The sequence below is a fragment of the Galeopterus variegatus genome, unplaced genomic scaffold (genome assembly GCF_000696425.1).
Source record: "Galeopterus variegatus unplaced genomic scaffold, G_variegatus-3.0.2 Scaffold4900, whole genome shotgun sequence".
NCBI lineage: Eukaryota > Metazoa > Chordata > Mammalia > Dermoptera > Cynocephalidae > Galeopterus > Galeopterus variegatus.
Window position 1 is genome coordinate 2188 of NW_007731011.1, and position 15905 is coordinate 18092.

Genomic DNA, 15905 nt, shown 5'->3' on the forward strand with positions numbered 1-15905 from the left:
GGCGGAGCGCGAGCGGAGGCCCCGCCCCCGCCCGTGTGAAGAGCCGCGTTTCCGGGGCCTCACTCAAAATGGCAGCCCCGCAGGCGGCGGTGGCAGGCCGGAGCGGCGCGCGAGCCGGGGCCCCGCCCCCTGCAGTAGAGCGTGTGTCGTCACTTCCGGCTTCCTCTCTCCTGCAGGCCGGCGGGCACGAGCCGTGAGGGGTTAGCTTGTGTGCCGAACTCGTCGGAACCATGGTGAGGCTGATCCCCTGTCCCCGCCCGAGCCCTGCCATGTCCTCCCACCCCGCTGCTCCCTCTGTCCTCCCAGCCTCGCAGGCCCCTGTGCCTCTCTCCCGGAGCCGCCGCACATGGCGCGGGCCGCGGCGTGTGGCCTGCGTCAGGCTCGCCGGTAGAGCCCTGCATGCGGGCCAGGGGGAGGGGCGGACCGTAAAGGCCAGCGTCTCATTCTGACTCGGCCTCTTCACGGTTCTGGGCACCCACGGCCCGGGCTTCACTCCAAGCGAAGAAATTTCTAGTGGCCGATCGGCCCCGCCCGCCCTCCTGGGGCGGAGCCTGGAACGGCCTGGAAGGAGCCGCCCGAGGGTGGAAGATGGAGGTTGCCGCGTTCCCTCGCCCTCCTGGCCGTCGTCCCGCCGGTGTCCTACAACTCTTGCCTGATCCTTAGTTTAAGATCGTCTATAATCTTACCGTATTTAACAGTCAATATCTCTGGTGTATAGTTTTCATTCCTGTCACTCTTGTAAATCGAAAAAAGTCATGTCACCCTTCTGTAACTCCCTTCCACTTAAACGGCTGCTCCGGTGATGGAAGTTTTGTTTGAAAACATTGTTTTGTAAATGAATTTTCTCTTGGGTATCTACTTGTAAGTCTAATTATTGGTATTCAAAGTCAGTGTTTCTTGATTTTCCTTTTTAGGCGTCCCTTTCCCTTGCACCTGTTAACATCTTCAAGGCTGGAGCTGATGAAGAGAGAGCAGAGACAGCTCGTCTAGTAAGCTTTGTTCACCCCATTCTTTTAAAGATAAAATCATACTTTTCTCTAAGACTGAAATTAATTCTGGCAATCTCTTTGATTTTTATTCAGTCGTCTTTTATTGGTGCCATCGCCATTGGAGACTTGGTAAAGAGTACCTTGGGACCCAAGGGCATGGTAAGAAAAATAGGGAGTTTTTATAAGTTTTAGTGTTGTTTTAGAGCGCTTAGCATAAATGTAGTTAATAACACTTTCATGCTTTTTTTTTTGTCTTTTTCGTGACCAGTAAGGGGATCACAACCCTTGGTGCGGTATCGCCTGCACCGCGCTCAGCCAGTGAGCGCACTGGCCAGTCCTAAATAGGATCCGAACCCGTGGCGGGAGCGTCGCTGCGCTCCCAGCGCAGCACTCTCCCGAGTGCGCCACGGGGCCGGCCCACACCACACTTTCATGCTTTTAATCTTTGAAACATAATTATAAAAATAAAAAGGCTCTATTAGTAAAAATCAAAGTTCCCTAGGATCACCATCCCCAATCCCACGCCCCTCCTGTTATCATTTGGATGTACATCTTCCAGGTTTTTCTGTTCACTTGTGTAGATTTGTGTGTATTATATACTTTCTCACATATTCTCATGTAATAGATATTGTTTTGTTTTATACATAGATGCTATTTATATGTACTTTTTCTGTGGCTTGTTCTTTTAAATTCTTTTCACTGTAAGTAGATAATATTGCTTCTTTAACTGTCAAATAGCATTCTGCACCTTGATTATTTTATAGTTTAATTGTGGCTGTATTGTTGACACTTAGTTTGTTTCAGTTTTTATTATCACAGTGCTGAAACAAACCTCATTTTGTCACCCTGTCCTTCTAATGTTTCTAGGGTAGATACCAAGGTTTGATTGTGGAGTGTATGCGTTGAAGACATTTGAATAGATATTGCCAAACAGCCATTCAGAGTGTTTACACACTGGCAGTATATGAGATTGACCCATGCATTCTTCAAGATGTACTTATATCTTAACTTGAACCAATTATGTTCCATTTAGGACAAAATTCTTTTAAGCAGTGGACGAGATGCATCTCTTATGGTAACTAATGATGGTGCCACTATTCTAAAAAACATTGGTGTTGACAATCCAGCAGCTAAAGTTTTAGTTGGTGAGTCTGAAGATAATACTGTTTTGTTAGCATTTTAAAATAACATTTTTAATAGGCTGTGTTGACTAACTGTACTTTCAGTTAATTGATGTCCACCACTTTTTAATTATTGTCATTATTAAAATAGAAACTTCAGGAGTGCTGTGTAACTATTGATAGTAAAACTATTGCATTTCAGATCTAAAAATTTCAAAGAATTTGTCAGGTGAGGGTTCTAGATAAGTGAGATTTAGATTGGTAGTGGATACTTTGGGAGAATTTAGTAAGCTACAGAGAAGTAATTTTGAGTTAATAACTTTTTTTCCCCTAGATATGTCAAGGGTTCAAGATGATGAAGTTGGTGATGGCACTACCTCTGTTACTGTTTTAGCAGCAGAATTACTAAGGGTAAGAGTAACTGAGCAACTCTAGTTTTTATTGGTTTTTTGCTATTGTTTTGAATATCAAAAGTAATCAAGACATTACTTCCTACTTCTTTTAACAAGTGTTAATTTTTGTTTATAACTTTTGTTTTTTATAACTGTTTATTAATAGGAAGCAGAATCTTTAATTGCAAAAAAGATTCATCCACAGACCATCATTGCAGGTTGGAGAGAAGCCACAAAAGCTGCAAGAGAGGCTCTGTTGAATTCTGCAGTTGATCATGGGTTGGTATACCAAAGTACTGCTGTCCAAAAATTTAACATTCTTTTATAATATGCTCAGTATAAGAAATCTAGAGAACTCCGGAAAACATGCATAAACATAATTCTGCTTCCTCTGCTTGCCCCAACAGTAAAACTGACATCACCCTCCAGAGATTGCCACTAAAGTTAAAGTTCGGAGTTCCAGTCTTTTGCATATATCATCAAAATAAACATGCAAACAAAACAAATAGTATCATATTGTGTAGAGGGTTTGTTAGCCTTTTTTTAACCTAGTTGAATAACAAACACATATCTGAGTGCTGATATTCTCTGCAACATTTGTTTTAATAGAGTTAGACATTTAAACATAATTGTGTAATTTACTTAACATATCTGTAGTTGGGAGATTTGCGTTTTTGACAATTTTTATCTTTAAAATAAGGTGACAAATTTATTAATCCCCCAAATTTTCTATAAGTATAATGGCTGGGTTTGTAGGTATGTGTGTGTTTAAAGCACTTTTACATATGTTACCAAATAGGGCTCCAGAAAAAAATTATTAGTTTATATTCCCACTAGCTGTATAACGGTGCTTGTTTTCCCAGGTTTTGATAATGTTTGATATTCTTTTGTTGGCTTGTGTTCTTCCACCACCACTCTTTTTTTTGGCATGGGGAAAATCATATCCTTTAATCTGCATTTCCTGGTTATTGGTAAGGTTTAATTTTTTTCATATGGTGTTAAGACCTGACTGATTAAGGTATAATCTGTTGACATGCAAATATTTTGATAAATTTTGAAAATTAAAGTAGGGTTGATACCTTGCAATAGGTATTTTAAGAACAGACATGAGTTTATTTTTCTTCGGTTGGTTTTGTTTAGTTCTGATGAAGTTAAATTCCGTCAAGATTTAATGAATATTGCTGGAACGACATTATCCTCAAAACTTCTTACTCATCACAAAGACCACTTTACTAAGTTAGCTGTAGAAGCTGTTCTCAGGCTGAAAGGCTCTGGTAATCTGGAGGCAATTCATGTCATCAAGAAGCTAGGAGGAAGTCTGGCAGATTCCTATTTAGATGAAGGTATGTATGAATGTTGAATATGGGAAAGAAGCTTTGATCAGATGCTGAGATCTGAATACAGAGTGAATTCTGTTTTTAGCTAATGGGGACCGGTGATACTTTACAAAGCCAGAAAACTTGTCTTTAAGGACACAAATCATATTTGCAATCATTTTTGTCATTTTAATCCATCTATTGTATTGATAGTGTACTTCATCTTTTCACACTATTCCAGCATTTCCTTGATAATCTCTGTATTTCACTTTATACCACAAAGTTACTTGCAGTCTCTAATAAAGAGAAATTGTTATTTTCTTTGGCTAGAGGTCAGCTATTCTCAAATGACTCTTTTTCCAGGATTACATGTGTTCTCTGGGAAAGGTCAGGGTAAGTCAAATTATTTGGTTAGCAGATTGTTGAGGGTATAGTTTTTTGTTTTTGTTTTTGTAATTTTAAAAAAAGTTTCTTTCTTTGACAAATAATAGTTGTATGTGTTGGGGTAGGAGGATATAGTTCTTGAAGAATGATAAATGAGTCTGAGCAACTGCTATTTTCTGTAATAGTGTATTTTGCTATAGAGCATAGTTTTTCGAAGCATCTTCACATATTTATGTCACAGAATGGCGTATAGAAAGTGTCGGCATTCTCTAGACAAGGAAAAAAAAGGATTTGGTTGTGCTTTTCAGTTGCTTTTACCAGTGATTTAGAGTCTGGTTTTGTTGCATGTCTTATGTCTCCATTTATTTTAAGGGGGTATTACAATTCTGAAAATATTCTTTGTTAAATTTATATGCAGTAGCCATGTAGCATTTCTAATAGGAGCTGGTGGTGCCAAAGATGATTAAAACAAGAAGCCCTAGTAGCTACCATTCTTGAATGTTTGTTCTGGACCAGGCGTTGTAATAGAAATTTAAGTCAGTTAATCCTCCTGGTGATGACACAGTGAGTGAGGATTAGTTTCAGCTGGATAGAGCAGAAAACTCAAGATAATAATGGCTTAATGAGACAGAAGTTTCTTATGCGTCTAAAGTAGCCTGGAAAATAGACAGTACTTATGTGACATACAATGATTCCACATCAACAGGGCTAGGCTTGTAACAGCATCTTTGCCACTGGTTAAGTTCCTGTTTTACGTGTGAGTACCTGGTTGAATGATTTGTCCAAGGTTATGTAGCAGAGGCCAGGTTTGTTTGACTCCTTATTGTCCCTGGTGTTTTCATTTTACCACCAGCCTCAGTTATATGAAAAGTTCAGTAATTTCTAGCAATATCCTGTGTATTTGAGTATTCATAGCTTGTTTTCTCTTGTTTTGATTTTAAGCTAATGAAAATGGACTTAACAATATCTTTCCATTGGAACCCTATACTTGTGTGTGTAGTTTATATTTGAAACAAAAGTTTTAAAATACTGTACTGTGTACTTTTACTGTCCTATGCTTATACTTTCTGTTTCTTACATATTATTTCTTTAAAAATCCACTAACCCTCCTACAAAGGCGTGTTTATTGTTTGCTGTCTTTGGACATGTAAGAACTGAAGGCAAAGAAAAGTGGACTTGGAGAAGTCTAGGGTGGGCTTGCTCCCTGCAAGCTCAAGGTCATCCATCCCTTAGAAGGAAGAAAGATGGATAAATAACTCACTAAACTGATTTTGTGATCACTGCTCTAATGGAGTGCTTTAGGTTCTAGGAACTTGGTAAACTGGACTTAAATGCATTCTTTGAAATTGTAATTTGGTAAAGCAGACAGCTTTATAAGGTTTATTGATGCAGCCTCAAAATATCTAATGCAGTACTGTCCTTATTTACTGTAGGCTTTCTGTTGGATAAAAAAATTGGAGTAAATCAACCAAAGCGAATTGAAAACGCTAAAATTCTTATCGCAAATACTGGAATGGATACAGACAAAATTAAGGTATGTAACCACATTTCTTGAAATTCTAATTGTTGGCTACTATAAACTCAGGAATCAGTTGCACTGAAAAGCTTGGAATATATGTATGAATATATACATACACACATGCGCACACACTTACATACACACTTTTTTTTGTATTTGTTGATAAAAATGTTGACACTTGCTATGAGGCTGTTTAAGAGTAATGAAACTGATCCACTGTTCATACTTTTCTTTGTCTTAGATATTTGGTTCCCGGGTAAGAGTTGATTCTACAGCAAAGGTTGCAGAAATAGAACATGCAGAAAAGGAAAAAATGAAAGAGAAAGTTGAGCGTATTCTTAAGCATGGAATAAATTGCTTTATTAACAGGTTTGTTTGCTTGCACTAACAATATTTGTAATCTAAGAAAGGATTTTTTTCTGTGAAAATTTGTGGAAGTACTTTGTATTGTATATTGAATTACTTATATTAAATCAGTGATTTGTTATGTAAGAACTACATATTTTCACTAAATTACAGGTTTTAATTTAATCAGTATATTGTGATTTACATACTCTCGTAGTGAACATTTAGGTCACTGGCAAGTTTTATTGTCGTATAAAAAACTCGTACAAATAGTTCTGTTTTTTTAGTATTTAATTTTATTGCTGTAGCTTCCCAGGAATTAAAGCATATGAACATAGATGAGGTTTTTGATGTATTACTGCTAGATTGCTTTCCAGAATTATGGGACCAGTTTATTCAGTCGATAGCAATGTAATATAAACACCTGCTTTCAATACTAGCATGATGTATTGGTGTTATAGTTTATAAGTTATAATTGTACAGGCAAGAAATGGTATCATGTTCTAGTTTGCATTTCTTTGATTATTGGTGTTAAAAATGTTTCCATGTTTTTTAGTCTAATGTAGTTTATCTTGTGAAGTAACTGATTTTAGCATAATGTTTTTATATGTTTTATTTGTAGGCAATTAATTTATAATTATCCTGAACAGCTCTTTGGTGCTGCTGGTGTTATGGCTATTGAGCATGCAGATTTTGCAGGCGTGGAACGCCTAGCTCTTGTCACAGGTATGGAAAAAAGACATTTATTTCTAACAAACATAGTAACTCTTGGATTAATTGTTTGTATATGCAACTCACTGTTGAGAATATAAAGAAATTCCTTTAAGGAGCTTGGAATTTAAACAGTTATTCTGAAATCTGCTTTGCATTTTTGGACATCATTAATTTAGTTACATTATTCTTAATATACCAAATTATATACCAGGTTGGCCATAGATACAGATTTCTTATTATTGTGTTATTGTTTTAAAGGCACTAGATCTCTTCTCACAGACGGTAAGATCACTATTCTGAACATAGTCTAAACAAACTAGAACTCAGAAAAGGAGTAAGTCTTATCTAGTTTATTCATGTATTTATTTCTGTTGCTAAGTTCTATGCTTTGTCCCCTCTGTAGTGCAGTTATAATAGTAACCTTTATTGAACACAGAGACTTGGTTTCTGTTAAGTACTTAACTTGTACGTAAGCATTGCTTTTGTTAATTTTTTTAAATTTCTGAGAGTAATAAATGTTGAAGTAAGTGAAACAGTTTGACAATGTGTGGTGAAAGTTTGTATACTCCAACAGCCTTCAGTAGAGATAAGGGTGATAATCCCAGTTCTGTTGAATAGAAATTGTGGTTATCAGATATGACTATGTCTACATAAAATCACATACACTGCAAATTGTTTGCTTTGTGGTGATAGTTTTTAGAGTAATCTCTAAGTAATCGATCTTGAAAAGCTAAGTTTAAACAGCCTTTATAATTTAAATTTCAGGTCCTTAAAAATGAATGAAAAAGTTGGAGCGTTGATTTGGGTTCTGAAATGAGAATTAAAGGAGACCTGGGTTTTGAGATGTTAAGTCACTAGGACTGTCCAGTTTGGAACTTCCGTGGGTATTAAAAGAAATTAAAGTGTAGTTAACATTTGGTCACATCCTAGAATGATTTCTTTAAGACATTTTTCATAATTTGAGAAGCATAATCTTCCTCTGACTTAAAGAGACATTTTTCTTTCATTAATTACTTTGAAGTAGATTTACCTGCTTAGGGTGGTGAGCTGGCCGGTACAGGGACAAACCGTGTACCTTGGTGTTATCAACACTGCCCTAACCGGCTGAGCTAATTGGCCAGCCTGGTTTACCTACTTTAAAGTTCTTTAAAAGCCATTGCATACTTGATGCTTTAAGGTGACATACAAACAAAACTTAAAGATGCTCATGTTTTTGAAATACATTACAAGAAATCCTTTAATACAAGAACATAAAGACATAAGAAATAAATGTGAATGATACCACATTCATGGATGAAGTCATATCACCAGGACTTTGTGAAATTGCCACATATACCCAGAAGAAAATTTACTGCTTTAAGCACACCAACTATATGGCTGTGAAGTTGGCCCCATGGTGGCTTCCATCCTTAGGAACTCAGTTGTCAAGTTGGTGAAATTGGTCTTGCAAATGTCAAGAAGTGACTAGTATGCAGATGTAGGAAGATGAAGTGAAAATTCTTTTAAGCCAAGTTAGTCTTATTTTTGGATATGATATCCCAAATTTTATTTATTTATTTATTTATTATTTTTTTTGTGGCTGGCCAATATGGGGATCTGAACCCATGACCTTGTGTAACACTGCAGTCTAACCAACTGAGCTAACTGGCCAGCCCCTCCATGTTTTTGTTTTGTGTCACATCTAGAAGACAAAAGCAATCTTGGAATTTTCCAACCAAGAGTAAAGAGAATTTCAGTTATGTGAATTATGAGTATAGAGAGTTTAGAAGACCAGAGTTTTAAAATACATATATTATAAAATAGAAAGATGATAGAGCATTGATTGTTGGCCGCAGATTTAATTGTAAGGAGAAGGAAAAGAATGGTTGATAATATATGGAATCCACATTACTAAAAGAGAAAGCATAATCAGCTCGAGAAAAGGAATTTGAAATGGAAATCTAACTTTTGCTTAGTTAAGAAACAGGAAAGGAAGTGGCTTACCTGTTCACTTTCTAGCATGGAAGATGGACAGAAGAGGAATAGAAGTGAGACATAAGGAAGGACTAAAATGAATTACTCTTTTGACCCCTCATTAAGTTTGCTCTGGGAAATGGTTAGTGTACATTTCTCTCCCTCTTCTAAGCCTTAGGGGGCTTTCTGACATTTCAGTTATTGTGATGATTAGAGAGATCAAGTGCTCATTATTTTAAGTAGTTCATAAAGATTGCAGTTGTTGACATAAGACTAGTCAAAAAATTTCATGCCTTGTGCTGGGAAATTGTATCGTAAGAGTTTATTCTTCCAGACTGGGTTCAGAAGAGAATCTGAATTTAAATTCAGATTTAAAAGTAAATGTTTTAAGTCTCAGTTTGAATCTTTGGGGAGTAGTAGTGCACAGTGTATGCATATAGGTCTGAAGCCAGTCTGCTTGGGTTTAAATCCCAGCTTCATATTTGTGCTATGTAACCTTAGATTAGTAACTGAACCTTTTTATCTCACTTTTATCATAACATGGGATAATGAACTTGTCTCATAGGGTTGTTGTGGAAGATTAAATAATTAGTCCATATGAAGTGCTTTTTTAAGAGTGCCTGGCGTATAGTAAGTGATTTATTTTTGGCGGCTGGCTGGTGTGAGGATCTGAACCCTTGACCTTGATGTTACAAAAGATCAATTTTTTAAAAGTTAGTCACCATGTTAACTATCCATTACTGCTTTTAGAAAACAAGTTTTAAATCTGTCATGCATTTAGTTAACATATGTTTGTGTTCATAGGTGGTGAAATTGCCTCTACCTTTGATCACCCAGAACTGGTAAAGCTTGGAAGTTGCAAACTTATTGAAGAAGTTATGATTGGAGAAGACAAACTCATTCACTTTTCTGGGGTTGCCCTTGGTAAGAAATTATGTAGATCCAGGTTAAGGTGTCTAAATCTCTGCTAGGCTCTGTTGAAGTGAAAGAAACAGTTACTGTAGTAATATGATATCTTACAAGTCTTATCTCTTCAGAATCATGATACATGTTTTGTTTTCATCTCTTGAGGTCAGCCTCATATTTACCATGCCTTTTTGAACAGTGCATATCCAACGTATTTTTTCCTTGATGACTTAGAATCATTATGAACAAGGATTATTAGGAAAGTGAATGTATAACAATAGAAGACATGTCAGCTTCAAAACGCAATAATATAACCAACACCTACATGAATAATGGAAGGCAACCTGTTTCATGTTTTATGATTAGGTGGTCACTGTGACATAATATGTTTTAACTTTAGGTGAGGCTTGCACCATTGTTTTGCGTGGCGCCACTCAACAAATTTTAGATGAAGCAGAAAGATCTTTGCATGATGCTCTTTGTGTTCTCGCCCAAACGGTGAAGGATTCTAGAACAGTTTATGGAGGAGGTAAGCATTTGGAAAATATTGAACATATTTTATTTCTTTTCTTAAATTACACTGTAAATGGTTTTAATGGTTCTTGTAGAAATTTCATGTTGCCATTGCACTTAATTTAAAAATGGTTGACATTTAAGGCAAGTCAGTAATTCAGTGTCTTGGGGATGACTAAGCATAACAGTATTTTATTGGAATTTTAATCTGTAGGCTGCTCTGAGATGCTGATGGCTCATGCTGTAACACAGCTTGCCAACAGAACACCAGGCAAAGAAGCTGTTGCAATGGAGTCTTATGCTAAAGCACTGAGAATGGTAAGTTAATAAAAATAAGAGATCTGAACTTAAATTTTGTGAGTATTTATGGTTTTTCAGTGAATACATTTTTCTGTTGTGGACGGAAAATGGTTTCTTTCTCGGCTTCACAAAAATAAACTGGTTGATACTCCCTTTAAATTTGATTCTGGAGTTTATCTTCTTCATGAGTATTAATTAAATGAAAGCAAATTTTACATTGTTTCCAAGTGTTTAATTTTAAAAAGTGGTTCTTCTAGTTAGGAGTGAATCTGTGGTTGTCAGAGTAGGTAATTATTATTTATCTTCTTTGTTTTGTAGTTGCCAACCATCATAGCTGACAATGCAGGCTATGACAGTGCAGATCTGGTGGCACAGCTCCGAGCTGCACATAGCGAAGGCAATGTAACTGCTGGATTGGGTAAGAAATCAAGTTCAGCTTTGTAGTAGTTGTTAAAAGTAACTCTTTTCACCAAATTTTTTTCTTTTTGGAAGATAAGCAATTTCATGGTAACCATGAAAAATATACCAGTAGCCCTTGCCTTTGTAACCATTTTATATGCTGGGAATATGTGTTTAAATTCATTAATTTCATATGGAAAACTTTGTTATTCCATAAGAGGTATAAAACTTTAGTTAGAAGATCTATGATGGTAGTCTGACATCCTAATAACTAAATAAGTAGTTAGATGTTATAATCTTATTTTTTAATAAAAGGATCAATTTTATTTGTTGTAAATCCTCGCAGATGTTTTGATACTTTAGTTGTTAAAACTACTTATTTAGTAAATATTTTTTAGATATGAAGGAAGGTACCATTGGAAATATGGCACTCCTGGGTATAACAGAAAGTTTCCAAGTGAAGCGACAGGTTCTTTTGAGTGCAGCTGAAGCGGCAGAGGTGATTCTACGTGTGGACAACATTATCAAAGCAGCACCCAGGTACTGTAGCACTTTTATTTCTCAGAAAAAAAAATACTAACACTCAAAAAATAGGGAGCTGTATTTATTTGATAATTGTAGTTAATGGAAAGTGGAGACATTTCTGCCTAAATAAGAGTATTGTGCAGGTTTTTAAAAACGTAATCACAATTCTTAGGTATAAGCCAGAAATGCTTAGGGGGAAAGAGGGATGGGCAGCTGGAATAGCTTTCAGAATTGAAAGGGCACAAAAAGAGCCAGGCTTTTAAAGGTCAAGAAAGGTCAAGTACCAGGAAGCTTGGGGCCTGGAAGTATAGTAGTAAGAACTAATGTCTTTCTTCCAGGATGAATTGGTTCCAGTCATTTTCTTTCCTGGGTACGCTTTTCCATGTGACATTCTTAAGCATATAATGCCAAGTTCCTTATATATTCTTATTCCAACGGCATTTTAAAAATTCTTTTAAAGACTCGTTCACACAAAATGGTTAAGTAGCCAGAAAAAATCTTAACTTTTGAAGATTCAGTTAATTTTTAATTGCTCTTACTAGTAGTTACCAAGTGCGTTCATTTTAATTGTTAGTGATAGTTCAGGGTGATAAGAGAGTATGGTGGGTCGGACCAGGAAATAATGGTGAAGGTGCTGAGAAGGAATTGATTATGGATGTATTTGGAAGATAAAGCCAGTTGGGTTTGATTGGATATAGGGCGTGAAAGGAAAAAGAATTAAGGATAATTCAAGGGTTTTTTGCCTGGAAAAATAAGAGTTTCTCAGACGTGGAAGGGGGCGAGAGATGCCACTGTTTCAGGAGGAAAACCAAGGGAATGTGTTTCCCAGAAGCCAAATGAAGAAGGTATTTAGGGAGAAGTGATAAACTGCCAAAATGATGAGAATAGGTCAGAGAAGATAAGGACTAAAAATTTACCTTAAAAACTAAATTTCGCGAAATACAGAAGACTTTGGTAATTTTGACAAGCGGTTTTAGTGGAGGAGCGTTTTGTGGGTTTTCACAATAAGACCCAAACTTCCTCTACCATCCCACTTCTCTGCTCCCCATCACAACAGACCCCTCAAAAAAGCAGTCTAAATTTTCTAAAATTCCCCTTTTGCTGGTCTTTGTTAAATCTATTTCATACTTTTGCCCTCCCTCCTCCCCTAAAGCCGCTTGTCACAATTACAAAGGCCTCTGCATGTTGCTAAATTTAGTTTTTAAGGTAAATTTTTAGTCCTTATCTTACTTGACTTATTCTCAGCATGTTTAGGTGGGAGAGATTTAGTAGAGAGAGGGAGTAACATGCGGAAGACGAGAGCAGTTCACTAAGTAGTTGAGAGGGAGTGGGAGATGTAGAGGATGAGAGGAGGAGTTGATTTTAGATACGAGCACAGGGTGTTCATTCATAGAAATAGGGAGGTAGGAACATTAGAAAATCACACCCTTAACTCGTTACAAGGAATTTCTTTGTGTACAACCTTTTAGCACTCATTTCATTGGCTTTCTTCTATGAATGGCAGCTTTCCACTTACTATTAGATGATTTCAGGAAAAGAGTAGGAAGTAGTGATTAGATTTGGAGAGAAAAGGCAAACTGTGGTATTTAAATGTACTGTGGTATAAAGGAAAGAGGACTGGACTGAAAAATCTAGAGTTTTCTCTGCTAATGGTATTGGGAAGATAGGATAATGGGGAGCATTCCATATTTTGAAAATTGGTGAGAGCAGTTGTGACAGTTTTCTTGGAATCAGTGCTGTCAAAGATATCTAAATGCCATTCATCTTTCTCTTGTTAAGCAGAGTGACAGCAAAAGGAACTAAAGTTTTCTGACTTGGCAAGGTTCCGTAGCCCACTTACCCTCAAAAATCTTCACAGTAACTCTGTGTGGTCCATCACATTTGAAATATACAATTACAATACCTGGTGTGATCTGATACTGTTTTAGAGGTTTAGTTGTCCATTACATATTTTAGAAATTGTTAGTGATTTGCACTGAAGAAACGTGAATAATTTTAACTCAGCTTTCCCAAACTTACTGGTCTGTGTCCTTTTTTTTTTTTTTTTTTTCCATACTCCCAAGGACTCGTTTTTCAGATCAGTGCCCTGTGATATCTGCTTGAGACTATAGTTAGCATCCTAGTTCCCCAATAAGCTATTGAGATTGGAAGGTTTGTCTCTTAATATGATCCTAGTATAATACTGTATGTACTCTTTGAGACTGTTGTTAATGCTTTTTCATCTGCTTCTCTTAACTGTTGTGCTCGCCTGTAGAAGCAGTGTTTCTCAAGCTTTAGTCCTTCAGCAAGAATTAAACAAAAATTTTAGTAGTATACTTATCATCCCTTCTTCACAAAAGATTCTTATATGCTCCTTGACTGCACGATCACCAGAGAATAAATGATGTGAGGGATAATATTGTCATTCTTCAGTGAGTTACCTATCCAATCACCAGCTTGTCTGTTGGTAGTTGTTTTTGTTCATTTAGAATAGAGATCCAGAAATTATCATCTAGAAGCTCTAAACCCTTCTCATTTTACAACTTATGGATAAAAGTAACTCTTCGACTAATTTAGCAAAATTCTCTAACGCATGTATCAGTCAAAAACATGAATTAACCTTTTTCTGGACAATACATCTTTGCTTAAATAGGTTAGTTGGATGAGAAGTTGAGAAATGCTAAGTACCTGCAGGCCTTCACAATCCACAGATTTTCTAATGTCCCCTAACTAATAACATAGTAATTGAAGAGTGCTAGTAATGAGGTAGAAATGTCCTTCATATGGAGAATTGGGTTGTAGTGGTTTTAATAACATTAGGATTCTAGCTGTATGTGTATTTAGTATAAAACTGGTTAAAATCATGCTTCTTATTTTTTCCTGTTGACTTTTTCTTAAACATATGTTTTTTCCCTCCAGGAAACGTGTCCCTGATCACCATCCCTGTTAAGCATTCCCATAGGCTGTTAATTTCTGGACCAGTTCATAGCAAAGTTGTGTTTGAAAGCCTTCAATCTCTTAAAGAAGACTGTGGAATTGATGTTTATCTGTGACCATTATATCCTTAAGTTTGAACATTTAGCTGACCTTCTATTTTAACATGGGTCTAATTTATTTGCCTTTTCATTTTCCATACAATTCAGTTGATTTAAAAGTTTCTCATACTGTGCATTGTAATTAAAATTTGAAGAATTACTTCTTATGTCTTATTGATTTAGATGTACCTGTTTGAACTCTGCTTAATGGAAATTTTTTACTTCAGTATAGAGTTGTTGCAGCCTAATGATTGACCTTATACATTTATGAAATTCTTATCTTTATTAATATAAACCCATCATATATTAACACATCATATATTAATCTTTTGGTTTTGTTGTTGGGCTATAAATATACACATTTATGCATAGCTTTTTGTGTAATGAAAGTACCATAAATTCTGGTACTCATTTAATTTTGTGTACTGTAAGTACTGTCTCTTACATGGAAAAAAATGATGGTTTCTGTTACTTCAAATTTGAGAAAGTCATTTTTTTTTTTTTCCTCTAGCGGCTGGCTGGTACAGGGATGGAACTCTGGCCTTAGTGTTATCAGCACTATGCTCTAACCAGCTGAGCTAACTGGCTGGCCCTATATTCTGAGTGTCATGCTCTTCCAGCTGAGCTAGCTGGGCATTCTAAGTCATATTTTAAATGTTGGTTGTTGCAAGCTGCTCTAAGCATCTCCCCCGAATGCTCTATAGGTGATATTCTCTTTAAAGTGTTTTCTTATTTTTGGTCAATGGATGAGAGAGAATGAACCTATATAAGTATGTCCTGAGCTTGATGGTTTAAAGGCAACATTAGATTTGGAGGTTAATACGTCAGAATATAGCAGAATACACAAGAAATGAGAGAGATCCATAGTAAGTAGGTTATGAGTTTTTATTGGATATTTCTGTGTTAATATGGAGGGACGTTCCCATATAGGAGCAAAAGAATTTTCAAAGAAACACTGATAACACTAATTTTTTTGGGGGGGGTACTGTGGGGGACGAAAGGGGTTGTATCTAAAAGTTTGTCTCAGTGTCTATGTAATACATTGTAGAAGCTTTTTTTTTTTTTTTTTTTTCCTTTTTGTCTTTTTCCGTGTCCGGCAACGGATCGCAACCCTCAGTGTCGCGCCCGTACCGGACCGGGACCGGCAACGGGATCGCAACCCTCGGTGCTGCTCCCGCGCCTCGCTCAGCCAGTGAGCGGGAACCGGTCTGTATTTGGGATCCGAACCCTCGGTGGGAGCGCCACCGCGCTTCCCAAGCGGCGCACTACAGCAGTGCGCCACCGGGCCGGCCCAAGTTTTTCCAGTTTTTAAAAGCTTCTACAATGGGCCGGCCTGGTGGCGCACTGCTGTAGTGCGCCGCTTGGGAAGCGCGGTGGCGCTCCCACCGAGGGTTCGGATCCCAAATACAGACCGGTTCCCGCTCACTGGCTGAGCGAGGCGCGGGAGCAGCACCGAGGGTTGCGATCCCGTTGCCGGTCCCAGTCCGGTACGGGCGCGACACTGAGGGTTGCGAT

The 15905-nt window shown here is 37.2% G+C and overlaps 1 protein-coding gene across 1 annotated transcript; it reads left to right on the forward strand.

The window, feature by feature from the left end:
- The first annotated feature begins 131 nt into the window (after positions 1-131).
- Positions 132-14700, forward strand: CCT2 (chaperonin containing TCP1, subunit 2 (beta)). Its single transcript, XM_008588566.1, has 16 exons — positions 132-233; positions 915-989; positions 1083-1148; positions 2023-2134; positions 2445-2521; positions 2669-2781; positions 3643-3845; positions 5636-5736; positions 5963-6090; positions 6689-6792; positions 9538-9657; positions 10040-10168; positions 10367-10470; positions 10771-10870; positions 11250-11391; positions 14275-14700. The coding sequence occupies exons 1-16, from the start codon at positions 231-233 to the stop codon at positions 14303-14305; spliced, it is 1608 nt and encodes a 535-aa protein (XP_008586788.1). The 5' UTR covers positions 132-230; the 3' UTR covers positions 14306-14700.
- The last annotated feature ends 1205 nt before the right edge of the window (positions 14701-15905 follow it).